The sequence below is a fragment of the Zerene cesonia genome, chromosome 23 (genome assembly GCF_012273895.1).
Source record: "Zerene cesonia ecotype Mississippi chromosome 23, Zerene_cesonia_1.1, whole genome shotgun sequence".
NCBI classification, from domain to species: domain Eukaryota; kingdom Metazoa; phylum Arthropoda; class Insecta; order Lepidoptera; family Pieridae; genus Zerene; species Zerene cesonia.
In genome coordinates, this window is record NC_052124.1 from 356710 (window position 1) to 384705 (window position 27996).

The 27996-nt window shown below is 31.8% G+C and overlaps 3 protein-coding genes across 5 annotated transcripts in view; 1 reads left to right on the forward strand and 2 right to left on the reverse strand.

Moving 5' to 3' along the window:
* Nucleotides 1-626: 626 nt before the first annotated feature.
* LOC119836303 (vanin-like protein 1) lies at nt 627-11149 on the reverse strand. 3 transcript variants are annotated; one of them, XM_038361600.1, is made up of 10 exons: nt 11055-11149; nt 7933-8049; nt 7613-7738; nt 6922-7091; nt 6437-6651; nt 6131-6217; nt 5653-5756; nt 5090-5278; nt 1459-1583; nt 627-1202 (listed from the first exon to the last, which is right to left on the reverse strand). In XM_038361600.1, the coding sequence occupies exons 1-10, from the start codon at nt 11103-11105 to the stop codon at nt 752-754; spliced, it is 1635 nt and encodes a 544-aa protein (XP_038217528.1). In that variant the 5' UTR covers nt 11106-11149; the 3' UTR covers nt 627-751. The 3 variants fall into 3 exon arrangements, with proteins under 3 accessions (XP_038217528.1, XP_038217527.1, XP_038217529.1); XM_038361599.1 differs by lacking the exon at nt 11055-11149 and adding an exon at nt 10149-10327; XM_038361601.1 differs by lacking the exons at nt 627-1202; nt 1459-1583; nt 11055-11149 and adding exons at nt 3015-3420; nt 4062-4183; nt 10149-10323.
* A 3258-nt stretch (nt 11150-14407) lies between these two features.
* Nucleotides 14408-15921, reverse strand: LOC119836281. The gene is made up of 3 exons (XM_038361571.1): nt 15856-15921; nt 15131-15359; nt 14408-14587 (listed from the first exon to the last, which is right to left on the reverse strand). Exons 1-3 carry the CDS (start codon nt 15898-15900, stop codon nt 14442-14444), a joined length of 420 nt encoding a protein of 139 aa, XP_038217499.1. The 5' UTR covers nt 15901-15921; the 3' UTR covers nt 14408-14441.
* Nucleotides 15922-20964: 5043 nt separating this feature from the next.
* LOC119836154 (cytosolic 10-formyltetrahydrofolate dehydrogenase) overlaps nt 20965-27996 on the forward strand; it is a 10625-nt gene continuing 3593 nt past the window's right edge. Inside the window, exons 1-11 of the mRNA XM_038361408.1 lie at nt 20965-21059; nt 21158-21299; nt 21783-21880; nt 24817-24953; nt 25055-25206; nt 25378-25496; nt 25613-25879; nt 25967-26571; nt 26750-27077; nt 27467-27629; nt 27985-27992. Of these exons, the coding sequence (XP_038217336.1) occupies nt 21033-21059; nt 21158-21299; nt 21783-21880; nt 24817-24953; nt 25055-25206; nt 25378-25496; nt 25613-25879; nt 25967-26571; nt 26750-27077; nt 27467-27629; nt 27985-27992 (2046 nt within the window). The 5' untranslated portion in view covers nt 20965-21032. The remainder of the gene's footprint in view (nt 21060-21157; nt 21300-21782; nt 21881-24816; nt 24954-25054; nt 25207-25377; nt 25497-25612; nt 25880-25966; nt 26572-26749; nt 27078-27466; nt 27630-27984; nt 27993-27996) is intronic.

A 27996-nucleotide genomic window follows, 5' to 3' on the forward strand; every position in this document is an offset into this window, starting at 1 on the left:
AAAAAAATCATTTACAACGCAGGTAATATTCTTGTAACTGGCCTCGTTAAATTGAACTGTTTTTTTAGTTATTATATTTATTAATGAAGGGAATTAAACATAAATCTAAAACGTTTTTAAAAAAAATTGAATCTCATTTATTAAATAAATACAATTCATATTAAAAATAAATATTTAATGATTTAAATAGATTTATACAACTTATTTACAGTCTTGTACTTTCAGTTTTTTCTTTTGATAAATACAACACATACAAAGCTCGATCCGTAAATCTTTTTCTGGTTTGGTGGGTCAATAGAGACCCATATTTTAAATTTATACGTACCAGAGAATATTACAAATTGAAGAAATCACATGCATCACATCCTGTCCCTACTCTGTAGGTGATTCTCCTACTCTGTCGGTTTTTTGCGTAATCTATGCTAATATTATAAAGCTGAAGATTTTGTTTGTTTGTTTGGACGCACTAATCTCTGGAACTACTGGTCCGATTTGAAAAATTCTTTTAGTACTACATAGCCCATTTATTGAGGGAGGCTATATATAGGCTATATATGTACCACGGGCGAAGCCGGGGCAGACCGCTAGTAATAGTAATATTGAAAAAGTCGTCATTATTAAATTATAAGTAGCTCTTCACTTCTCTAATTATATCATTTTGTTTTACTAGAAGTTGAACTATCTATCAAATTTGACTATAAGCCAAACTGGCTTAAAATGTTAAAAGTACAGTTAAAGACTGCAATGTGAATCAACTGAAAATTGACGTGACAGCTGTCACAATGGCGGGCATTAATAAGAACAGATTAATATAAATTGATGCACATGCACCCGGAGCACAGCACTCAGGAGAAGCTGTTGTAGTGGTTGGAGCTATAGTCGTTTCTGGCTCATCATCAGACAAAGGGGGGGTGGGTTCCTGGCCATCTCTATCGAAAACTCGTCCAAAAATCCCAAAGTTATACAATTCGGCGCTTTTATTCAGCAATCTATAGCTATAAATGTCCGTAGTGTTGAACGAAGATGTGGAACTAAAGGAGAACTCATCGGCTTCCAAAGGTAGAATCGATGGTTTGAGGGATACAGGGAAATAAGCTGCGTCATCCGCCCCTAATTCCTCAACAGATTGTGGTGTGGCGAAGGAAGCTTCGATGGTAAGTTCTTGGAAAGTCGCGAATGAATTTGGACTGTATTGTGGAAACCTGAGAAATAAATGAGCATGGATTATTTATATATCTAAGAAAGTTATATAGATCACATTTAGTGTGTACCCATAGTAAATTTATTAGCAATTATAAGGCAGTCTTATTTTTTACAAAACATTTTCCATTTAGCGACTTTTAACCATTTCTTTTTGTGAATATTATTAACGTCTAATAACTTTTCGTTAAGCAACGGCATTTACGATAAACGCAAAAAATCACATCAGCTTATAAATATTTATGTTTAATGATATACCTCTTTCCGCAAGATTCCCTCGTATCATCAGTGCAAGCATACACGGCACATATTCTGACTCCACCGGTGGCCACGCCGTCATATGTGCGAACCCCATCAAATGTACCAGCTCTGTATTTGTAGCGCTATAGGACAGATGAAATTGGTTAGGAAAAGAAGAATAAAAAATATCGAAGAGAGAGTACGTATTTATTGTATTCTAACGAGGAATCTTGTTTAGGACAAATGTAAACGGAATTTGTTAAGTCTACAATAACATCTTGGCGTCAGGAAGGTGGCAATCCAACAAGCCGTTGTAAAGGTATGTTCTAGCTGTCGGTCTTATATTATATGATTACCACCAATTTTTGAGCCTATCTTCATTTCTATCGAAGCATGAGAAATGGCACAGGGGACTATTGTGCACTCTTTTATACTACTTAGTATCTCCTGCTCTGGACTTACCTTAAGAGAGAATTTCAAATATACATCATGTATTACTATTTTAATAGTCGAAATCAACTTTTCCTGCTTGAAAATATTTTATGTTTAGGTGGGGTCTTCATATTCTTGTTGGTTTATAGAGGATGGATGTTGGATGTTAAATAATTGCTTTCTTAAAACTGAAGTCTGCTTCGAACTCGTTCATTTTGTATTGTACTTATCTATAAATATAGGGATATTCCCTTTGATCATTGTTTGCTATTTATTACACACTAGTTATTTATCATGATTATGGCTTAACCACGTCCTAAACCGTCATAGATCTGTATTTGTTTTTCTACTGTATTTGTTTTTGTCTACAGTGGGAAAAATAATGGAATAATCCTGAAGAAATTCTATATTTTCTGATAAAGAAAAGGTTAAACGTAAGGGTATTTTAAGTAAAACGCTTCAAAATTTGAATAAATAATTAACTGAATTCTATACATAATGATGTATAGAATTAAGTTAATTATTTATTCAAATCCAATCATCACCATTAAATTTGAATAATATCTAACATCGAAAATAAAACAAATTAATTATTGTGTCAGTATTTGTTCTTTATTGTAAATAAAACATGTAATAAAACGCTTAAATATACTAAATCACGTAGTTTGTGACTTGTATTCGTGTATATTGAAAGCAGTTCCACTACGGAAACTTTTGGAAGTTAAAAATTGATTCATGAACTTGCTTAATTCGAAATTGTTTTTAAACCGATAACCATTTAAATTCCAATTGAATAAATAATAGGACGGATTGGAAAATTCTGACTCAATACGGCTAGGTTTATAAATAATTTTTATATGATAAAGCAAATGAATTGATCACATTCGATACTGTTGCCACAGATAATAAATAAAATGATGTTAAAAATTAAATCGTATTTCAGATTTATATGTATTTGACACAATATCATATTAATGCAAATTAGATTAATATGCGTTTCCGTCACATTAACTAATGAATCACCTATATAAATAATAATAAAATCACTCATGAATATTCTAATCTCAGACGCAATGTTATCTAAGTATATTTTATTCATTCATTGTTATAATATAGTACTCACATACTCTTAAAAATCTCAATTGTTATTTATTGCATTTTATTCAAAGATCTGTCTTTTTATTAGTCAGGCCATAAATAATATTTTCAATTTCATAGTAACTGTTGACATCATCGATTGTAACATCAACTTTTGGGTTGTTGTCTTCATTATAAACACGTCCCCATATTCCGAATGAAACTAAATCTGTTTGGGGTCCCTTTAGTTTGTATAGCAAGGTTGTTTCGTCGCCATTTTGTGTAAAATATTCGCCATCTTGTTGAACTTGAATCGAATAATTGCTGGGGTTGAGCGGGAATTTATTATTCCTAAAAGACATTGCGTAGTATTCTACGTCGTTGCATTTCAGAGTGGAGTTGTATTTGAGAGGGTGGGATGACATTTTTATATCTAGTTCTTGAATTTCAATCTTCGTGTCCTTGCTGAATCTGAAATGTAATTCGTGTTAATATTATTGTATACAAATTTTTTCGTCACATTTACTTAATGCATGACGCTTTGGCGCTCAGAATCAATTTTTCATCTTATTTCACTGTTTCATCACACAGAAATTATTTATATCACATTAAGATAATATCAAGAATTCGAATAAAAGGTTATGTTAATAATGAAATGGTCATCGTTAATCATACATAATGTTCGTTATGGGAGCTAATCGTTATGGGAACTTTTTTCTATCTCTTTTTTTAATCAGTCAGTTTTCGATGTTGAATTCACTGTATCTTCTTATATAATATATATTTTGTTATTGTATTAGCTTCACCAGTGTGTGTGCATAAATCCAATTTCTTTAGACTCAATTTTGACCAACTTTAAACGAAAAGATTTAATTCAAACAAGAAATCAAGGATCGGTGACCATATAATTATTACATTGGACTAAATAAAATCCTCATATGATCTGTATAAAAGCAAATGAGACAATTTACTTAATTTTATAATTACAACGTATTTCATTTTTAACTATGTACATATTAATTAAGTGATGTATCTATTTTGGTATATTATTCCAGAATTAAAAAGCAAATTGATATGACAACTTCTATATGAGAATAAAGTGAAATTCTAACCTATAAGGACATGTAGTGGGGTCCTCAGACTGGCAGGCGGTCACGACGCACCCAGCAACTCCCGCCTCCCGTTTTACATACGCTTGGATGCGATCATGGACGAACGCACGGTACTTCAGCTTCTAGAAAAATCAAGAAAAAATTAAACGTTTTTGTCATGAGAACATAAATATAACGTTTATACGACATAGAAAACGGATACAATCTCGCGTTGTTTACAATTTTACGGCTATAGATTAAACACATAAAATACACAGCTCTGTTTGATATATTTTCGAAAATAATAGAACACGCCATATTATTTAACCTGGTAAAAAACGGAGAGGGCAAATGGTATCTACACAAGTCATTTAATAATTAAAGCTACAAATATTTATCATCAAGCAATACACAAATCGTGAGCCATATCACTCACACACACACACACACAAATAACAAAAGTGTATACTGTTGTACTCACCCAATTACAGAAACAACCAGCATGCAAATGAGCCACTAGCTAACATGCAGTTAGTTATATGCAGGAGGTTAAGCATTTTAGGGTTCACAACAAAATTATTATTATTTCTTCCATTGTTTATTTTTTACATTAGAACTAAAAAAAATAGTTTATTCTTATAAAACGTCTTGCTTTGTGGCATATTTTATTTGACATTAAATTTAATTCTACCTATACTAATAATATGCTGAAAGTTTGTTCGATTTTTTGAACGCGGAAAGAATTTAGATTTAAAAAAAATGTTTATTTGGATATGCAATGATCCCTGAGTGACATCCCGGGGAACAACAACCTATACATGTAGATATCCCGGGAAAAGCCGACACGGACCGCTACATATAAATTGAGGCTCCAATAAGAGAAGCAAGTTAAAAACCTTTCTCAGTATAATATTTATCTCCATTGCTGAGTCAATTCACAATTTCAGCAATATTTGCCAAATGTATATAAAACCAAAGAAGCATCCTAATGTTTCATGCACGTACAAAAACGTATTAGTTACATGCATTTAGTATTAAAACAAACTTACCGTATTAGGCGACTCAGACAAACTGACTTTAAATCTACATGTGGTGGTGCCATCAACTAGCGTAAACTCCTGTAAGCCTGGTTGAAGTAACCGACTCCTGTGGGAGGCGAGGGAGGGGTCCACTTTTAGCAGAAGATTGTCGTGGTCGCTGGGGTTGTCATATATCGGCCCGGGATATGCATCTTTTACCTGAAATCGGTATTTTATAAGGGTTACTTTTTAATTTAAGTTCTGAGCTGGATTATGGGCGGCTTATTGTGATTTTGCTTTTGTTAAATTCGAAGTAGGTTAATAGATGTTGTTACATAAACCTTTCCTTGAATCACTTTATCTATTAAAAAAATCCGCATCAAAATCCGAAGTGTGTGAGTTTTAAAGCTCTAAGCATATATACAAACATACATATATACATAGGAACAGACGCAGAAAACGACTTTGCTTTATACTAAATAATGATTAATTTTCACTTACTAGCTAAATTCAAGATGGGTATTTATTTTGGTATATCTCCAAAAAAAAACTCCTAAACCAATATTTTCTTAATGTTCTTTATGTATACCAACCTCGCCAGGGACCTTTGGTACTTTGGCCACAAGAAGTCGTGTGGTGGGCACTCCAGGCATGATACTGATGAGAGCGCCGGCTTTGCCAGAATATATTCCCGAGCCTGGAACAAATTATTTTATTAAATTTAATAATTATTATTATTATTTTTACAACAATAATTTACGTTTAATTACAACAATTAACGTCATATTATGATTTCTATGGCGACTATGCGAGAGCTTATTATTCCAAAGTAAGACATAAGATTGAATCAGTTCCAATGATTGAGTCACACACGGAGGAAACTTTTGTATTTTAATGTTTTTGTATGTTTATAACGTTTTCACGCAAAAGCCTCTGGACCGAATTCTAAAATTCTTTCACCATAAATAAGCTGCAACTTCACTAAGTGACATGGGCTAAATATTATGTACTACGGGCGAAGCAAGTACAAACTACCAGTTGTATATTCGACTGAATACAATGATGCATTACCAGCACTTCCAATGCGCACATTGTTTGCTCCAGCAGCTAGGAAGTTGACGTTCATAGCGTAAGCGTAGGCTTCTTGGATCTGAACGGCTGAAATTCACAAAAAATAATCAATATATTGCTATAACGATGCTGTAATAATGGTTAAAATAAATATTATATGGTAATATTGTTCAAATACCCAGGGCATTACACTGTTGACGGAAAATAAAAAAAAATAATCAAATATTAGTGATAACACAAAAGCTAATTTCCGTTCGAATCCTGCTATTTGATATATAACAGTCAAATCACAGTGATTATATTTACCTGTCAGATACGGCATCTCCGAGAACCACATGGTGGGGAAGATGACGTCCGTTACATTATGTTTCTGTGGTAACTGCACAGCTGGAACTTGGAACATCAGATCGAAACAGATGAAGTGACCGAATGTCACCCCGAAGTCAGTTGTGAATATCCCCAATTCCGGTTTTAATGCTGGTGTTCGTGTGAATTCACCGAATAGGTTTATCTTACGGTACCTGAAAACAGTAGTTTTTTAGAACTGACGGTAAAAATATAAAAGAGGATTAAAGTAGATTTAAACTGCAGGACATGCTTTCTTAAAGAGTAATTTGATTGTTCCAGGTATTATCAGCTTAAAACTTTAAAGTATAGAAATGATTAAATATTGCCCAAAAACATACGTGGAGAAACTATATAACTGTTTTCGATATAGTGATGTTTACATATTTATAAATTGCATTTATGGTCATGATTTATTTAATTACAAATTAAATAAATTCTTTTACCTGTCAATAACTGCACCATTTCTATCAAAAACTACATCAGTATTAAAAAGATATACTTTATTCTCAGGGCACTCTTCGCCTGGCGCATTTGCACAGTTCATCTCTTCTTGAACATTAATAACTACGTAGATTCTATTGTTCCTGGCAGCTGAAGACATAGACACGAGTATCTGAAACGTTGTAGTTAATAATTAATACATAAATGTTGATTTATTAAGGGAATTAATGGTGCGGGGGTTGCGTAACGCATTGCAAGATTTGGTTTAGCCTACACTAGAGATTTATCAAATAGTTGACCTATTAATTAATTCTATAGAGCGTAGGCGAATCATAGGCCTACCGTAAAATGTGCATAAATGTATATTCAACATAAGTTGGTCAAAATAATGTTTATAATTAGAAATTTGTTAAAATCCAATCTATACATATAATAAATCACACTATCACACTAATATTACAAATGTGAAAGTTTGTCAGTTGGATGTTTGTCCGTCAATCCGTACAAAGTAATAAACGGATTTTGATGAAACTTGCTATACAGACAGGGTATTCGCTGATTTGGTTGCTCCCTTGGGATAAGGAGGAATCGGGACGATCGTCTGGTAGCTAAATAATTTAACACGTTAATTTACCGTAATTTAGTTTAGTAGTGATTATTTCCATTTAATATAAGAATGTCTCCTCTACATACCGAATCATACAGGTCCTCATGTAAAGCTGGTACGGGATACTCCTTCAGCCGCCCATATATCGGCACTTCTACATTTCGGTTACCACGATTAAGTGTCATTTCTGGGAACACCACGATATCAGCATTCTGAAATAATATCATATAATTTTGAACATACTTTGAAGGTATGGCTACATATAGGTACAGTTACTCAATATTTTCATTAGCTTGTCCTGACTTCGCTCGAGTTGATTAACGATAAAAAAATATCCTTTGTTAGCTTAATAAGTCAGGAGCTCATTCATTCGTCGTGCGTTTTATTTATTTAATAATCTACTCACCTGCTCTGAAGCCTCTTTAATTATACGGATGTAATTGGCTATGTTGGTATCCGTATTGGATAACACTTCATATTCCACCACCGCTGCTACATAACTATCATCGGACGGCGTCGAAATCTGGAGTCAAACAATGAAATATCTGTCAATAGAGCAGAGGGGTGGGTGACATGAAACATTTTATATTAAGTCATTTTAGTCAAAAACTACTTCAAGACTATATCATCGCGATTTAGGTAGATAAGCGTATTCCAAGCAAAGCAAATATCTATACTAATACTTCACAGAGTATTCTAACATGTTATTTAGAAAATTGCTGTCTCGAATAGATGTCATCATTATAGATAAATATTTGTTCTAAATAATCTTAGTCCTATTGTATTTAATCGCTGGGATAAGATACTATAATAAGCAGAAATAGCGACCGATTATAGAGATAACACTATATATATCACGTTAAATCTCGTTTAAATTGCAAATTAAGCATTTTTCCTATAAAGTTTTTGTTGTTAACGATTATATGTCCTCGGCCTGCTTAAGGTATATTTATCAACGAAGCTTGTTTTTCAAAAGAAATTCCATTTATTACAACTTTTCCTCAGTCGAAGTATTTATAATTGAGAACCTTGACATTTACATAAATTTAAAAGCACTAGAACTTTCTTAATATTATTTATTAAATTAACACATCACGTAACTGGTCACTGCATTATTTTCAACTTTGCAATTTTGTATTTCATCATTTAAGTAACTAGTTTTCAATACTTTATTGGTACATTCGAAGAGCAATATATCTTATAGTGAAAAATATCCACCTGGTATTTGCTTTGAGATTGAGATTAAAATTAAAATGTTGCAAGGCATCCTTGTAAAGTCATAAATTAATCCATCATTATAGAAGAATAAATAAATTCGAACATTCTGAACTACAGCAAACTCTTGATATATAACACATTTATTGAGCTCAAAATAAAGTTGTGTAATGTGTTAGAATTTAAAGAGCCCTTGCCTTCCTAGCTGGATTCCTACATAGTAGGATGTATGTGTTTTTGAACGAAGGAGGTGTCCGAAGAGCAAAATTGTATATATTTATGATAGATAACAAACAAAAACTATCAACAATTTAAAATAGCACACTAATTGTTGCCATAACGATGTATTATTACGACACGCGACAACATAAGCATCATCATCATCATCATCATCAGCCCTTCTATTGTTCCCACTGCTGGGACACAGGCCTCCTATGAGGGTTCAGGCCATAATCCACCACGCTGGCCAAGTGCGGGTTGGCAGATGTCACATGTCGTCGAACTTTTGATTCTTGGACATGCCGGTTTCCTCACGATGTTTTCCTTCACCGTTTTAAGCAGTGGTGATGTTACCTACATGCGCAGATAAATTGAAAAATCAATTTATTTCCTGCACGCTCGCCCGGTCTCGAACCCCGACTTATCGATTTTGAAGTCCGAGTTTCTCACCACTGAGCCACCACTGCTTACAATATAAGCATATAGTTATGTAAAGAAAATGCTATTTTACGCGTATAATTAAACTATCTAATTAATTTAATTATTATTTTTGGACTTTCGGCAAATACTTAGCTAAATTTAATTAGTAGTTAACCTAAATTTAAAAAAAAATATTGATGTCTGTATTTGAATTACAAGTAACTTTATTACTTTGGTAAAATGAAAAAATAATCCCCTACATAAATAAAGGAAGTAAAGATAGTGCCTCTATCCTTTGATAAGGGTGTTTATTATAGTTATGTTAATTGTTTTGTGCATATAGATATAGATAAATTGTACCAATGATTTTTTTCATTTATAAAACATTTCAATGCTTATATTGTACTTATTTAAAATATGCCAAATATGAAATAAATCATTCAGTGCTTAAATTTTGATATAATTACAATTTATTTCATGTATTAATATTACAAATTTATAATTGAAATTCATTATGATTTTCAATAACATAAATAGTGTAAATAAGTTATGTGAAGAATAGGCAACAATGCTATAAAACTTATAACAAATATTATTACAATCAAGGATAAATGAACGTCAAATGACTCATTTATTAATATTTACTTTCCTACTCTTAAAAATAACGTGTTTATTTAATTACAAAACAGAAATTATTTATTTAAATTAACAATATGAATACGCCCTAAAATAATAAAAAAATAACTCTATAAGATAAAATTGTTTCACCTGTTCTGATCCGATTAAAAAGCAAAAAAATGCCAGTAGTATAAGGGATTTCATTATCGCACACACAATATAATCAAACACAATAGACGATTTTAAATCTAAAACTCATTCACTTAGAGCTGTTTATCAAATAAAGTAAATACAGTCTTGTTTGGTTGAACACTCGATGCATACTAAAGTGACGCACTGCTGTCTCCGCTTAACCTCTGTTATTTGGCGAGTATCCAATATCCATTTATTCTAATCATCCGATATTTTTTAATATGTTTATCGTTAAGTTTTACCGACCCAAGCAATTGTGAGAAATGGTTACATATATTTGGTTATAACTCCAGGAGTTCAGGGAATACTCTTCTTTCTTATTTCTAGAATTACCTTTAAGTACAGCCCTTCCAAAATATTTATCTCATGTTCTTATCATGGTTTAAAACTTTAAATCTTTATCATAATTTAAAAAAAGATAAACTGATTTAAAACGCGCCAGAGTAATAAAAATTTAAATATTGCTTATAATGTTTGAAATTAAATTCATCAATAATATGCTATATTATTAGATATTTATATATTTTTTAATTTGTTGATTTATTTATTTTTACGATTTGTAAGTTTTTTTTTTTGTTATAAATAACACACGAAACAATATTATACTTATTTCACATTCAAAGTAGTTATACTTTTACAAAAAAAATTACATTCTAGCCCGTTATGAATTCTCAACGATCATCTTATATTATTTATAATTAACGTAAATAAATCAAACTGTTTTGCTGCGAACATCACAATGCGGTTGCCTTGTCTATACAACTGCAATTTATATACATTCTATGATATGTATTGCTAGTTTGATATATGAGTATCACAAAAAAACAAAGTAACCATGAAATATCTTTATAAAAATATATTTACCTGAAATGAGGGTTGCAACAAAGACGCAAATATCATTAATATTAAACACATTGTTATAGCAACCTCCTACTACACTTTGTATTTAACTGATAATATGATTTTCCTATCTAACTTTATATAAATTGCGAGTGTGCGCCAACCTTTGTTCATTGTCTCCATCGATAAGAGAATTTGACGGATTACTTATCTATGACAAGGTTCAAAAAGCTTGAAAAAGAACAGTAACTGTTTAAAAGTAATTATTTTTCATACATAAATTCAAGCGATTGTGGTAAATTTTATTTAGGTACCATAGACAATTCGAATTAACCATCTATATATCTAGGTTAACTACCTATTTGATTTCATAGTGAATAAATATGCTAAGACTTGATTGAAAAGTTTTATTATTTAATATATAAATTTAATTTATAATTTTAATTGCATACAAATAATAGGCAAATAAATCTAACTATATTGATATTTATATTGTGATTCATTTTATGATGATGATACTAGAGCGTTTTATACCCTTGCTCAAATTTAATTTAATATTCTACGAGCATGAAGGTTACAAATTAAGCGGAAATAGTAGATCAAACCAAATAGGAAAACAAATACGAGATGTACTGTCCACTGACGCACCGAACACGTACCTACTTACGGTCCATTAATTTTATTACATACAATACGTAATCGAGTAAATCCTGTATTGGCGTTCCACATGGCTCATAGAGTCCTAGAAGGAAAAAAAAATATAATGCTCCTAATATAAATGTAGACAGTATATGTTACAACGATTAATTACTATATTGTAATTAGATATTATGTTGTTTTTTATTTATTTTTACACCCATTGCGATAAGCTACAATATTTATTTTTATTTATCAACAGACCTCAAAAAAGGAGGACGTTGTAAATGCAACTGTATTTTTTGTGCTACTTTGGAACATTCGACTGGATGAACCGATTTTGATGATTTTTTTTTATTTGAAAGCTGATGCCCTCTTTGTGGCCCCATATATATTTCGTCTAGTTAGAGGCCGTAAACCCGTGTTTAAAATTACTGTTCCATAACGGCTAGATTTATGCGACCAAAATTCGCAATTTAACATGTGGTCGAACATGCTTCTGCACCAATTGGGCTAGCTAGCACCGGGGAAGGTGCTGTGTATCGCACGGTGAGTGGGGGAGCTGGAAGACCTTTTTCTCACTATTTTCAGTCTATTTCTTCAGTGTCGTCGTCAATCCTCTTGTTATCCTCCCCAAAGAAGTGGACAGCGCCATTGCAGACCCTTCCTCTCCAAATGTTCATGGGCTACAGCCAACCATGGATCACCAAAGACTATTGGTCTAATCCGTCAGGTGAACCACGATCGCTTAAAAAAATAAATAAAAGGTAAATGAATAAATCGTGGTACAATGGAAACATTTTGCAATCTGGATACAGGGGAGGTCCCGTCTGGAAATAAACATTTGCAATATGCATGTAGGATTCAAGTTTACAATAACGCAATTTAAATCTTATTCCCACTGCTTAGGGTTAAATTTCCGTTTTCCGCATATTTCAGTGCCCAATAATTTAGCATTCGTTGACACCTACTAAGTGAAGCTGTGTCTTTGTTTTCAGGTTAATTTTCCTCAACGATAGGTTATTGCGTCAGAGTATAAAATAGTTTAAGGTTATAATGGGAAAGAAATTAAATCATTATTTATTTTCTTTCTATTTCTTTAAATCTAATTATTCAAATACAATGCAACTTTTACGGAATCGGCTGGGAAATAAAATATTAATAGGCGCTTAAAATTGAATACGTTAAAATAAAGAATGCATACCTACATTTATAGTATATTAGCTATACCCGTGGCGTCACTCGGCTGATGTCCGGTTAAAACGTACAGCATGTGTTAATCCAAACAATAATCTATCTCTGTACCAAAATGCATACAGATGTGATAAGGTGTTTTCGCGCGAAAGAGTAACAAACATCCATACTATACATCCATACTTACGATTTTCGCGCTTAATATATTACAAGCTGCGCCCCGCGGTTTCACCCGCGTTAGTCTGTATCCCGTAGGAAAATCGAGATAAAAAGTTGCCTATATGTTATTCCAGTTGTCCAGCTGTCTACATACCAAATTTCATTGCAATCGGTTCAGTAGATTTAGCGTGAAAGAGCAACAAACACATCCTTACAAACTTCCGCAATTATAATATAAGTAGGATAGGATCGTAGGATACTATTTAATTTTTAAGCGCCTAAAAAAATGAATAATAAAAAACTATCATGACTCCAGATATCTACCTCTTTCAAAATATATTATATCGAGTGCTAAAAATAATCTATAAAGCACTTTTTTTATTGCTTGACAATAAATTATTTTCAATCAAATTTATTTACAGTACTAATATATAATCTTTATCTCACTTAGAATACTTTTTTGCCAGAATGTGCAAAGTCAAATACGCACCCAGGGGGAAATAAAAACTCCTACTAAATGTAAAAGCAACGTTTCCATAACACGTAAAATGTTTTATTTTTAGTGCGTTTGAGATCTATTAGTAAAAATCATTAATTCACAAGTTCCATTGTTAATTGTAGAAAATCAGTTGTTGTATAGTGTGTTCGGTTGTTTTCTTCACATCCCAAACTAGTGCCCTCACTCAAATTATAAAGATCTGGAATTTTGCATGTTTGTAATGAATCCTTCATGTAGTAGAAAAATTGCATAATTCCCAAATAACACACACATTTTACACATTGAGAAAACGATTAATTGAGCCATAATTAACAGAACGCTAGAACTATAATCGACCTATTTATAGGAGCTATTTTTTTATGTCATAGCGGACAACTGAGCTGGTTGTTCGCCTGATGGTAATCGATCACCACCGCCCATGAACCTTGGCAAAGGAATGTGCTGCCCGCTTTTATGGGGTAAGGGAAATGGAAAGGATTAAAGAGAAAGAAGAATAGACTGGAACGGTTGAGGAAAAGGAAACTAGCCTCCGGTTTTCTGTGGGGGTGTGGTACTTCCCCCGTTGCGAGCTGGCCCAATTCGTGCCGAAACGTGCTCGACTCCCACAATAGAGTGAGCTAGTGTGATTGTTGTTCCTAAAATAAAACAGTCTAAAAACAATTGAATGTTTCTTTTTCTGTTCAGAGTCAATCTCTGTACAATTAACTAAATTAACTATTAAATAAACTACCACATTGTCCTATTCTTTTGCCAATACCAAACAATTACAAATTTCTGAAAGGCCACCTAAAGAATTTAAAACTCCTACAAAAAACGTAGGCAAATATGTATAAACACAAATTATTACATGTAGTAATAAAAAACACAAATACATAAAAAGCCTTTAATATACAATATACATATATCTACTCAATCTATGATAGTTATTCTTCATAATTAGATTGCCTTGAATGTTGGAAATGACTCCTTAGGCTCTGGCTATTTAGTTTTTGTCTTCGAATTGTCTGCGACCTAGCCCGTCGTTTTATAGCTGGCGAGCGCATAACGGAACGCCGTCGATCTGACGCACCTAGGAGATTATTCTTTTTTCATAATACCATAGATAATATAACACTATAGTAATTATGCAAACATATTTTTTGCTTGAATTGTTTAATTTAAAAAAAGTGATTTTACCTGATGACAAAATTACACAAAAATGTTATTGAACTAGTTTAGTCCGGCGGCTTCATTTGCGTGTTACACGGATCTAAGATTACTATATGTGCTAAAACAGACTAGATTCTATCTCTGTACCAAATTTAATACAGGTCGGTTCAGCTGTTTCTGATCGAAAAAGTAACAAACAGACATGCATACATCCATATTCTTACAAACTTGGGAATTCCATAAGTAATAAGGGTGACATCATCTTAAGAAAAATGAAAATTTAACCTTTCTATCTCCTTAGGAAATAATAACTTACTAAAATGTATTAACAGACTTCTATATTGTAAGCAAAATAGCTTCGTGTACAATCCCTACTTATATTAAACGCGAAAGTAACTCTGTCGAACTGTCTGTCTCTCTTTCACATATTCATTGTTATTAATATTTTAGTTCACTGACTCACTCTTAAGCCTTGTAAGATCAGTATGAGAAACATATGCATCTAAGTCTTCAGTTTTATCAACTTCTTCGCTTCCTTTCATCATGTCCTGGTAGAGTTCCTTAAACTCCTTCTCTAAATGTCCGTCATCCAATGTTCTGCCCGGTCTTCTCCCAATCGAGATTCCTAATGATTTGTAAAGTGGAAATTCATCCATTACGAAATCTGCTTCAGGAAGCTCGGACTTTATCGTCTGCGATGAACAGATTATTAAATTTTAAACAAATCTCCATTTTGAAAAATCAGAGGCAAGTAGGGTTTTAGTAACTCTTATGATTTTGATAAAGAGATATAAGAGTTTAGAAAATTATATCAGCATTTCCATACCGACATAACATTAAATTTATAATTTCATTCGGTTTGATGAAGTAGTAACGTAAAGTAGATTAATGATATATGCTTCACAGTTAGATTCATTTTTGACAAATCCAAAGTAAGATTAAATACTTCGTGAGACCCTTGTTATCACTAACAATTTAGGTTTTAGTCTAAATCATGACCAGAGACGAAAAAACGATGCTAAACAAACAAGGAATAAACGTACAGAGAGCAAACGATACAATTAACACACGTTAGCACTTACGGAAAGATCAGGAGAAGTCAAAATTGAGATTAAAATTGAAAGTGCACTTATTTAAACTTAGAGTGCACCACATTGGAAACCGTATTGTAAAATTATATGCTGATACCTCAATAACTGACAGTGCTAGGAGTAAAAATGTCCAAACGTACATTACTTTTCACTGTCTCCCCACTGACTGAGTTCTTTCGAATGACACTATCATTGTTCTGTGACAATGGTGATACAAGAGATGTTAAACAATCTTTTAACAGAGAAATTACAACAATAACACTTTTGGAAACACGGTGCGGAACAATCACGAAGTTTAATAATACAAACTGAGAGGTTGACCAAGATATTATTGGCAATTGATCAGTATTCGATCATTATTGTCAATATAACAACCGTGTCTAGAAATGTGACTTAAATAGGTATGCCACTTCTGCAACTAAATAAAAAACCTATTAAAAATGAGCTATTTATTTGAATATCAAACACTACCATCATGTATACTAACCTATACCTAACCTAACCTAATGAAAGGACATTATTCACCTACCGACATGTCCTAATTTGTGTAATTTTAATATAAGCCTGTTTCATATAATCACCATATTGATATAATTTATTTTCATCGATATTTTTTTTCTAATTTAACACCATAGTCGAAAAAAACAGTTATAGAAGTCCATTTTAGCATGATTACATTATCGGTCAGTTTCATTCACCTATTTGTCCACCACGTAATACTAAAAACGAGATCTACAATAATCAAACAAAATATTATCAATACTTAAATATTATGCCTTTAAAATTCCCGATCTAAGAACACACAAGATAACCGTGTATAAAAATAAACAGTATTTCATTCTGTCAGGGGTCAAGTGATTGGCACAATGGTCTGGTCCCGATGAGAGCCATCCTAACCGGATCTAAGCGGTGAGTCTCGAAAATAATTTGTCACGTTTTGCCAAATGTTATTCTATACATTTCTCAGCTGCTAATTGTATGCAGATTCAACGTGGGAATTTTTCAGATCGTTCAGATTTGAGAGAAATTTTACATTTTTAAGGTTGGTGTGTGAATAGTTATTAAACAATGAATGCTTGAATAGATTTGGCGTATATTTTATGGAGTATAGAGTTGACTTGGTCGAACGAAAAATTGGGCAACTTAATATAATTACGTTATTTATATTTACTTCGTTTATTTTTTCTTACTTTCATAAAAAATAGTTCATAATACGAACCATGTTATGTCATGTTTTTATGTCAAAAAGTTGATTAAATTTAGTTTAAAATTCAACCCTTTATTTATTGTAACCACAACTTTAATAATAATATGTACCAAAATATGAAAACTTCATTATAAACAGTAAATTAAGTAAATAGTTTACATATTATAATTGATGTGTTTTAATTTAAACAAACAGCAAAAACACCAGCGTTGGAACTATTTCTCTCTAAAAAATATTCTTTTAAATATTCTCAAGTATGAAAAATCCATCAATAAATTTATACGTCTATAATATAATAGATATAGGCTAGATAGAGATAGAGCTTCCTCTACATCCATATTTTTACTGTTATTTATCAACTACTTCTTTATTAATCAAAATCCAGAAATTTTGTTGTAATCTCAATGGCACTATCACCTGTTTACATGAGATTGATGTTTAATGATATTATTTTAGTGCTGTGTCATCTTGTGATACAATGTTTTCATTATTTTTTCTCCTCCACAACAAGTACAAGTATTTAATTTGTGTCGTCATTGAAAATAATCAAGATTGAATATAGATTTTTTTTTTCTTTATTTAAATAGAAGTTATATTGACAAAGACATAGATCTTGCAAATTATTGAAATTAAGCGATCTAATTGGAGGAGAGAAAATACTTATTATAAATGCGGTAATAACTCTATCTGTCTGTGTCTTCTTTACGCCTAAGCTATAGAACCGATCGAATGAAATTTGCTGGAAAGGTAGTTTGTGAAACTAATAATCATAGTTATTATCCCGGAAATTATACGGGAACGGCAGCTATGCGGGAAAATCCCCGGGAAAATTTCTTTTGAAAATATTATGTTTTCATTATAACATGTAGATTGTAGACTACAATAAAAATATATAGGACTAGCTGCGCGGCGGTTTCACCCGCGTAAGTCTGTAGGAATACCGGGGTAAAAAACTTTGCTTATGTGTTATTCCAGTTGTCCAGCTATCAACGTACCAAATTTAATTGCAATCCTTACAGCAGTTTATGCGTGAAAGAGCAACAAACAAGCACACATCCTCACAAACTTTCGCATTTATAATATTAGTAGGATTAGAAATAGATGGAATATATTCTCTACGTCGATAATGCCATACAAAAACTTTGTAGTAGGTACGACGTTTATTAATACGAGTATTTAAACTGTTTTAAAACTTCTACTGTTCAACACAATTTTGTATATATTACCTCATTTTCAGTTACTTTCTTAAAACAGGACGTTTCGAAGGATTTAACCAATGATCTGTATCTCCTTCTAGTGTTATAATGCAAATTTAAGGATATTTGTATTTCACCAATCTTTCATTGTAATATGTAGATAGAAATAACTTTACAGTTCACACGTTATTATACAGAAAATTCCTACTAACATAATAAATGCAAAAGTTTATAAGAATGTATGGATGTTCGTTACGCTTTCACACAATAACCTCTTTTGGGATATGTATAAAATTTTTGTACAGAGATAAATTATAGTCTAGATTAACACATAGGCTACATTTTAGCTAGGTACAATCCGAGTGAATACATGAGAGTGTTCCAGCTGGAATAAGATAAATTATTTAGTAGCTATTTCCCTCAAGAGCTCTTGAAATATTCAGAAATATAATTGAAATATTTATTCATATTAAAATTTCTCCCAAACTGTATTTTATTGAAATGTGGTCCGTAACATTTCTGGCAAATGAGCGCATTATATTTTGTTAGACTTCAGTTCGATAACATCGCAGTTATCTATTATGTGAGAATCCACTTTTTCGAAACTTCCATCAGGAGCAGGTTGAGATACGCTGGTTTTTAAATAAATCTAACGCAATCTAGCGTATCGAATCCCATTGCATAATTAAACGGTTTGTTACGGATTTTTCGACAGAGGTTCCCGAAATTAGAATTTTAATCGCATCTTTATAGTGTTTAGAATTGTACTGTGACATACATATAAAACTATTTACTTGGTGTAAGCACAGAATAAATAGTATTTATTTTCATTTTTAATAGCATACAAGTTATATTTCACCGCACCGACGTTGCCGTTTACTTACCACAATATACTAACCTAGGTCTACTTTTCCTTACTACATAGTACGTACTTGTAATTATACGCAAGAACATAAGACATTGGCCTGTAATCTATCTACATTCTACATATATTACGTTGTGTTCGGTAAATTAAGTCCCGATCTAATGATAGGCCCGGCTTTCTTGAACCTATCGACAAATAACCGCTTATAACTGGCTGCAAGACGCCATTTTATTAAGATAAGCATTGAATACGTGAAAGTAAAGTCTGTTTGAATGATCGTTACTTCATCACAGCTGTGAGCCAATAGATACTCCTAGTAGAGATAAGTAGAATAAATGTGACGTCATCGGTTGATAGAATTTCAAATTTTGGTGAAAGATTTTATGGATTGTTTAATGAACGAAGTAGAAATATTCATATAAATTTTAAAGACATATTTAATTTCGTTCAAGTAGGTTCCTGAGGCCTTTTTTATATTCAAATTTATAACAAACGTATTTTAACATTGTTATCGAATAAATTTTAATTCACATTACATAAATTTTATATCACGTACACATTATACGAGTTACCATAACGCCGTCACATGGTTATAAGAAATAAATATATTATAGCTTACAATAAACCATATCACTGATAATTTGCCCTCTGCCGTCCAGACATAAAATATAAATGTGATTAATTTGAATAGTAAAATGTAGAGCGATATTTTTCAAAGGTATCTTATATGGACGTTTCGATATAATACACAAGAACTAAGTTCAACAGGCGCGTCGCTCACGTCGTTGTTGTTTTATCATAAACCATAATCCAATATGAATCCTCGTATGTTTCAACCGAAATGCTTGTATAGTTTATGTGCAAAAGGGCAATGGATATTTCTATATCCACACATCATTTGCGATAGAAATAAAACCGTTTATATACCAAACTAAAAGGTATACGGTAAAGGAACGGTTTTTAATAATTTTTTTTTTAAGTTTTAATTTACATAAATTAATTTAAACACTAATGTAAAACATATAAAAGTTAATTACCCGTTGAGTGATGTAATATCAAGAGATATCGTTTAGAAATTATTTAAGAAGCAAGAAGACAATTGAAGTTAAATGATCTCGATGTTGTTCGGGTCGACGACCAATAAATATCACTGAACATATACATATTTTATTTTATACATATTTAATATACATATTTTTTTACGAGAAACCGACTATCCTGAGGGGAAGGTACCACTTCAGATTCTCTAATGATATTATAACCAATGACAACAATTACCTAAAATATCTAAAACAAAAAAATAATCACGTCAATTGGTCGAAATTCCGGGGAGTTATTGAGTATCATATACAAAAACAATTATAGAATCGAATTGAGTTCCTCCTTTGTTTTTGGGAACGTCAATTCAAAATATATATCCTTAACTCTTATAAAGATTAATTAAATGCATATACAGATAAAACATGTTCAGAATATCGAATATACATAATTAAAAAATATTGATGATATGTTCGACTGTTTGATAATATCATTCAAAAGTACAATTTCAGATAAATTCGCAGATAAAAGCTATTTAAGGTGTAGTATACGCAATAAAAAAGGATGTTAAAATTTAATTCAATTCTAGGAACATCTCCTGTCTATTTCATACAGTCCCATTTACCGACAGTATACTAGAATGCCTCAAAGGACACGATATATATACACTGTTGATTATTTCACAAGTGGACACATTAATAATTTTTGCAAAAAAAAACAAATAAACCCATTAAATTGGTTTATGGCTGAAAAACGCTAGCTATCAGCTGTTCGAGCATGACACTTCGCACATTTTCAAAAACAATGGTAAAATTTTATATCAAGCAGATAAGCAATGTCAGGGTTGAGGTGAAGAACTTGCATCTTTATATAGGAACAAGCGGTTGCCTTCTTGTTAGTCGGTTCTCAGACATAGTGCCGACTGGACGGAATAATAAAAAAATATATATTTATTTCAAACATTAACAATGCCGCCGATAGCTGTGCCTAACGAGGTAATTTACAATTTCATTCTTGTATTTACATGTGCTATTTGTATATGAAATACAACAGTTTTCGAAAGATTTTTTTTTTAATTTTTGGGGTTTTTTAGGCACCAAAGAAATCGCTTCGTGTTGCTCTTATAGGTCAGAGCACCTTTGCCGCGGAGGTTTTTAAATTACTTCAAAAAGATGGTCATCAAGTGGTTGGTGTCTTCACAGTGCTAGACAAAGGCAATAGAGAAGACCCCCTGGGTAAGTCCAACGTTTAATTTACTTAAAACAATGGTATAAAAATTATAAACAAGTGAAAAATATATGAAAAGATTTAGGTACCTCGTGCATAATTTTATATTGATTTTTTACTGAAGACTAAGCTGTAAATAAATGATTTACTGTAAATTAAAGAAAAATAGCAGTAATTAAATTAAGCAGTAATGTAATTTTTTTATAAACATATCAAACTATTAAATAATTTAAGGATTTAACATAAATAGGCAGTAATGAAACTTATAAATATATGATTAGAACAGAATATAATTTATCGTATTACATTGCAACAAATTAAATCGATGGAAATTTATTAAAGACTGGTAATTATAGGTATACATTATAGTATTTTTATTGATTTACGATCGCAGTATTACAATGAATAACATACTTATATAGATTTAACATTAAACGCTTATTAAAAAATTACTATTTTCTTTACTTTTGTATGTTTTTTTTTTATTCTAGCTACAATTGCAGTAAAAAATAACGTCCCAGTGTTCAAATATAAAACATGGAGAATAAAAGGAAAAGTGATCCCAGAAATTCTAGAAGAATACAAATCGGTATGTAACACTAGAAACTTTTTAAATATCTCCAAAAAGTATACATAAAAAGTCAGATAAATTTTTGTCATAAATCTTTAATCAGCTGTTACTAACATCTGTAACGGACAGCTGCTAAAGCATTAATACCGTGAAATAAAACATGGTAGTAAGCTTGCCAATTTATTGTTATAAGTATATGAATGAATTTAAAAGTAACATAAATAGGATAAATTACATATTATGGTTTGTTTTTAATCTAATAAAAACAGAACTAATGTAGCTAAAACATCGAAAATAAGATAAAAATGTATATAACATGAAAGAATTTATCATTAGAACTAGCAATTATTTAAAATTGCATTGCATATGATAATTATTAGAAGCAATCTATGCAAATTGCGTGGCTAATGCAGATTATAATATGAGAGGGCGATTCCGCAATCCATCTACATTCTAGAATGATTTATGACGAGATGCTGACTTTTTATTACAATAAGTGTGTGTTAATAAAAAAATAATATGGAATTACGAAAGGAAACTGACTGAACGTGAACTGTCAAAATGACATTTCACGCATAACATTTATATATATAATAATTAGGTGAACATATTTCATTATATTCTGTTTGACATCTTAGATGCTGGATGTTTAGTATAATGAATAAATTACTAGATTTTATATTATTATTATCAGTGTTAGTACTAGTCTATAATTAGCTGAACATCTTTTATTGAGATAAAAATAGGGAAATTTTAAATTGATTTGAGTAGCAAAATATATTTTTAGCGTTTTAATATTGAATATAAAATACATCCTTAACTATATAAATTATACCTACGTCTCGCATAGGTGCCGACGTTAATTTATTGAATACGTACAAACTTTATCAAAACCTTGCTTATTTAAGTAATAAGCACGAAACCAGTCTGTGACTCCTCGTGATATTATAGATGAACTCATTTTCAAATAATATCTACAAGGAAGCAGTTAATTTATATATTGATACTGGGGTCAATTTATGACATTACAATTTCTAGTTCATCATAAATAGCTATTGTTGTTTCGCGAAAATTATTAGACAGATATGTATAATTGGAACAATTATTATTTATGATTCTGTTCCACTATAAGATCATAATTGACCACCTCACGAAACATATTTTCATATTCTGTATATACACTTACATAGTGTTGAAGTGTATATTTTTTTATATCAGGTAATTACGCATTTTTAAGTTATATTAAATGAGTGTCTAATAGACACCAAATATGATAATCAATTAAGATTGCATTGTAGCCATTAAAAAAATAATAATTACTTGGTATTTCCTTAATTCACTATTTTTTCGCCCGTGGCCTTGCGCGGCCGCGTATAATCGGAAATTCCCGTAGGAATAATATGTTATAACGCGATAAAAAGTAGCATGTCACTATTTAGCTCCCATCTTCAGACTAGACAGAGAAATCATACAAAAATCGTTTCGTTACAAAGTAAAAAAAACAAACACATTTACATTTATAATAATATTTACGCCCCTATGTGAAACTGTTTCGTTATTTTTTTTTGTGCATCCATAGGATTTATATGTATATAAAAAACATAAAATCTCAGAAGATAATAATAACTAAGATAATAAAAGTCAAAAATTGCATTTAAATTGTATCTGTCACAAAGAGATAAAAAAGTATATTATACGCTTTTAAGATCACGTATTCTTCTCCGTACACACAATAATCAACTTTATGGTGATAACCATGGGTGATGGGTTATCACGGGACCATAAAGATAGCCATAGTCACGTTACGTAATTAAATCAATTCTTCGATAAATAATCAATCTGAAGTCACCATGAAATTTTAAAGTAAATTTTTGCGTTCCAAGATAAAAGAATATTTTTAAAATAGCAAAGGCTTCTAATCATTTAAAAAAATACGTATTTGATATATATAGCAATAATTTTAAATGAACTTTCTGTAGATAAATAATCTAATAAGATTCCATTTGTATGACTTGTAATTTTGCCAAAAGTTTATTTTCGTATATTCACTATATCTGTCAGAATATGGATTCGCAAAACAGTTAAACAAACAGCCTTTGATTAAGGTTTATATTATAAAGTTACAAAGCTATCTTGTAAAAAAATATCAATATTCTACGAAGATTTTCAAATTCCAAAAACCAAATTACGCGCTAACCTATACATTTAACATACTATATTTATATATTTTACTATATTATAGACTATATTTATACTATATTATAGACTGTATAACCCAAAGATTTAGACTCTATGAGACGTCGGTATCAATAACAGTCTCATTAGCATATTGATAAGTGATATCAAAACAAAACTCTTGTTACATAATTTTATCGAATAGATAACTGGCACGCGTTTGTAAATATTGAAAAATGTTTGAACGATACATACGATTAAATTATGGAAAATCTATTCGCCCATATAGTGAAATGAAAAAGAGGGTCCAGGTTTTCTCCACATACTTCCCGTATCCATGGGATTTCCAGGATAAAAATTATCGTATATTCATTCTCTACCTACTACATCTCATTCAAATTGGTTCAACGAAAGTTATAGGCATGTTCAGACAGAGAGACAGAGTTACTTTCGCATTTACAACGTTACTAGGGATAAGTATAGTTCAAAATTCTGTCAGGATTACAAAATTATGATAATATCTCGTATAACGTGTTTTAAAAAATCAAAGATAAATAAACTGACGTAGCACCTGAAAGAGACTTATTGCGTTTTCTAATCATCCTAAATAGCTTTGGAAATCACGACGTAGAGATTAGAAATATTAGATTACATATAATATTTCCGAGTGACAAAAAATTGTAGGGTATGTAAAAAAGGAAGCCTCAAAAACCTTTTCAAGTTCTATTATTATTTAGTCATTATAAAATAACTGCATATACTTATTGGTTATGTTCCAGGTGAATGCAGAGCTAAATGTTCTCCCATTCTGCACCCAGTTCATTCCGATGGAAGTCATATTATTCCCTAAATATCAGAGCATTTGCTACCATCCAAGTATCTTGCCTAGACACCGTGGCGCTTCTTCTGTTAACTGGTTAGTGTATATACTGATCATATACTTTTATGGCCCAGTTAAACCCGTTCTATTACATTATTTTAATTTTTTACATTAAATATTTGTATTTTAATGTTCAGGACTCTTATCGAGGGTGACACAACATGTGGTCTCTCTATATTCTGGGCTGATGATGGTTTGGACACTGGCCCCATTCTGCTTCAGAAATCTTTCCCCTGTACCATTGATGACACCGTGGACACAATTTACAATAGATATCTCTATCCAGAAGGTACGCAAATATATTTTCTATGAAAAAATTCTTACAAGGATTTTTTTTAAACTCCGTTGAGTATTTTTTCTTAATGTTCAAAACGATAATATGAACTTAAAAAACATATCTTTGTTTTAGTCTGTGGAAACTTACAATTCATTAAAATTTTAATTTATTTTAACATTTTAGGTATAAAGGCATTAGGAGAATCAGTAAATATGGTTGCTAATGGAACGGCACCAAAAATCACACAAACTGAAGAAGGAGCTACTTACGATCCCGCTCTATTCAAGCCAGAGACACACCAGGTATTATATTCACATGAATCCCTGTTTCACATTCAGAAAGATATCCAGAAGCTTAAAACAGAAATAGATTCTAGTTCAAATACAAATTAAACAAATGCAGGATTGCTATTTTTCAGATCGACTGGAGTAAAGGTGGTGTCGCCTTACATAATTTCATCAGAGGATTGGATTCATCACCCGGTGCAACCACTTTTATTAAGCCACAAACCAAAGACGGGGTTAATGAGGGGAGTGAAGCTAATATAGAAATAAAGTTTTTCGGATCATCTCTTTGGGAAGGCGAGTATGAAACAGAAGGAGATAAAATCTATATTCCTGGACTAAAGAAACCCGCTGTTATTCATGAAGCTGGTTTATTAATCACAGCAAATGATGGTATCAAGGTAATTTATCTGCACCATGAAACACAGATTTCCATAAAATCATTCTAATAAAAAAGCTAGAGTTATAATAAGTATTTTTATTTTCAGTTAAATATTCAGAGATTAAAAGTAAATGGGAAAATGATTGGTGCACAGAACTTCTTCAAGACTAATGAGAACAAAGTATCATTAGAATTAACAGAAGAAGAAAAGCAATTCGTTGAAAACGCAAGAAACGTTTGGAAAGCAATCCTTAGAATTGATATTGAAAGTGATACCGACTTTTTCGAATCTGGTGCTGGATCTATGGATGTAGTAAGATTAGTAGAGGAAGTTAAAGATATTGTCAATCTAGAATTACAGAATGAAGACATTTACATGAATACAACGTTTGAAGAATTCTACACAGTAGCAATTCTAAAGGCGAGAGGAGGTTCAGGAAATCAAGAAATCGTTTATGACGGTGTTGAACTCGAAGTAAATAAAATGAAAATCAAATTCCCCACACAATTATTCATCAATGGCGAATTTGTGAACGCTGATAGTGGAAAGAAATTAACGTTAATAAATCCTAGTGACGAATCTGTTATATGTACAGTAGAAAGCGCATCCAAAAACGATGTAGACAAGGCCGTTAAAGCAGCGCATAAAGCTTTCGAAGAGGGTGAATGGTCTAAAATTAGTGCCAGGGAACGAGGACAAATATTATTTAAGTAAGTATTTAATTATTTAAGGAATATTTCACACCTACTTAATATAATTATGTTAATAAAACAACACATAGCAGGCACTCTAGGACGCAAGTGCACAGCAACTTATTATTCTCTTATATCAGAAAATATCGATATTTTTTTTTAATCTAATCTAACTCTCTAAAAATGTATTTAACAGGTTAGCAGACTTAATGGAACAACACAAAGAGGAACTAGCAACTATCGAATCAATAGACTCCGGTGCAGTTTATACATTAGCTTTAAAGACCCACATAGGAATGTCAATAGAAACATGGAGATACTTCGCGGGGTGGTGTGACAAGATCCAAGGCTCTACCATACCTATCAACCACGCGAGACCAAACAGAAATTTGACGATGACAAAGAAAGAGCCCATTGGTGTTTGTGCTTTGATCACACCATGGAATTATCCTTTGATGATGCTGTCATGGAAGATGGCTGCTTGTTTGGCGGCTGGAAATACTGTTGTTATGAAGCCGGCTGCTGTAAGTTGAATTTTGTTTTATATTTTATACAACTTTCTTAGCAGTACCTAATTAAATATATAGAATACAAAAGACAATATAATATAGTACAGTTAGTTTTTAAGTACATAAATATTATTCATCGAAATTTTAAGTTAATAAGTAAATTAAAATTTAATGAAAAACTAATCCTGTTTACTTATCAAGGATCGGTGACAATACATTATTTAATGAGTTTATTTTATTATCCTAATCTGCATCGCCAGGATTACACAATTGCCATACGGATAATAGAAGATAAATAACGATGCGAGTGAAACAATTTATTCATTCTATGGGCGCTTTTTATAATTTTTTATCTATTTTTTTTTTCTACACACAAGCAACTTATTTTCCATGTATTTCTCCAGGTATGTCCACTAACAGCGCTCAAATTCGCGGAGCTGTGTGTGCGGGCGGGAGTGCCCCCGGGAGTAGTCAACATCCTCCCCGGTAGCGGGACAGTGTGCGGACAGGCATTGGCCGACCATCCCCTCGTGAGGAAACTGGGTTTCACAGGCAGTACTGAGATCGGTAACTACACTTTATATATAAAATGGTTATTTTGGGGTATATAACTTGGGTAATTAGAGACCATCGTAATCATTATTATCAAGATTTTAATGTCCATTGCTGGACATAGGTGCTGCTCCTACAGCACGCTACTGATTCTGAGAGCACTGGCTCTTAGTCGCCAATCCAAAAACCAACCACCCTAAAAAATCAGCACCCTACGAATGTCGTCCCTCTATCGAGTAGTAGGGCATCCTACGCTACGTTTATCGAACCGTGGAGACTTACATAATTTAAATTAGAGAGCGATTAAATATAACTAGCTGTGACCCGCGGTTGAAACCGCGTAAGCGTGCTGCGTAACCGTATCCCGTAGGAATATCGGTAT

Bases quoted from the DNA above. Each gene is read 5' to 3' on its own strand.
- LOC119836281 (XM_038361571.1), bottom strand. From the start codon at position 15,900: ATGTACGTTTGGACATTTTTACTCCTAGCACTGTCAGTTATTGAG. The intron at 15,360-15,855 runs GTATCAGCATAT...TGTTCATCGCAG, and splicing joins TAGCACTGTCAGTTATTGAG to ACGATAAAGTCCGAGCTTCC. The intron at 14,588-15,130 runs GTGAGTCAGTGA...ATAATCTCCTAG, and splicing joins TGATCTTACAAGGCTTAAGA to GTGCGTCAGATCGACGGCGT.
- LOC119836303 (XM_038361599.1), bottom strand. From the start codon at position 10,202: ATGAAATCCCTTATACTACTGGCATTTTTTTGCTTTTTAATCGGATCA. The intron at 7,739-7,932 runs GTGAGTAGATTA...ATATTATTTCAG, and splicing joins TTAAAGAGGCTTCAGAGCAG to AATGCTGATATCGTGGTGTT. The intron at 1,584-5,089 runs GTAAGTTTGTTT...TCTGTCCTATAG, and splicing joins TGTCTGAGTCGCCTAATACG to CGCTACAAATACAGAGCTGG.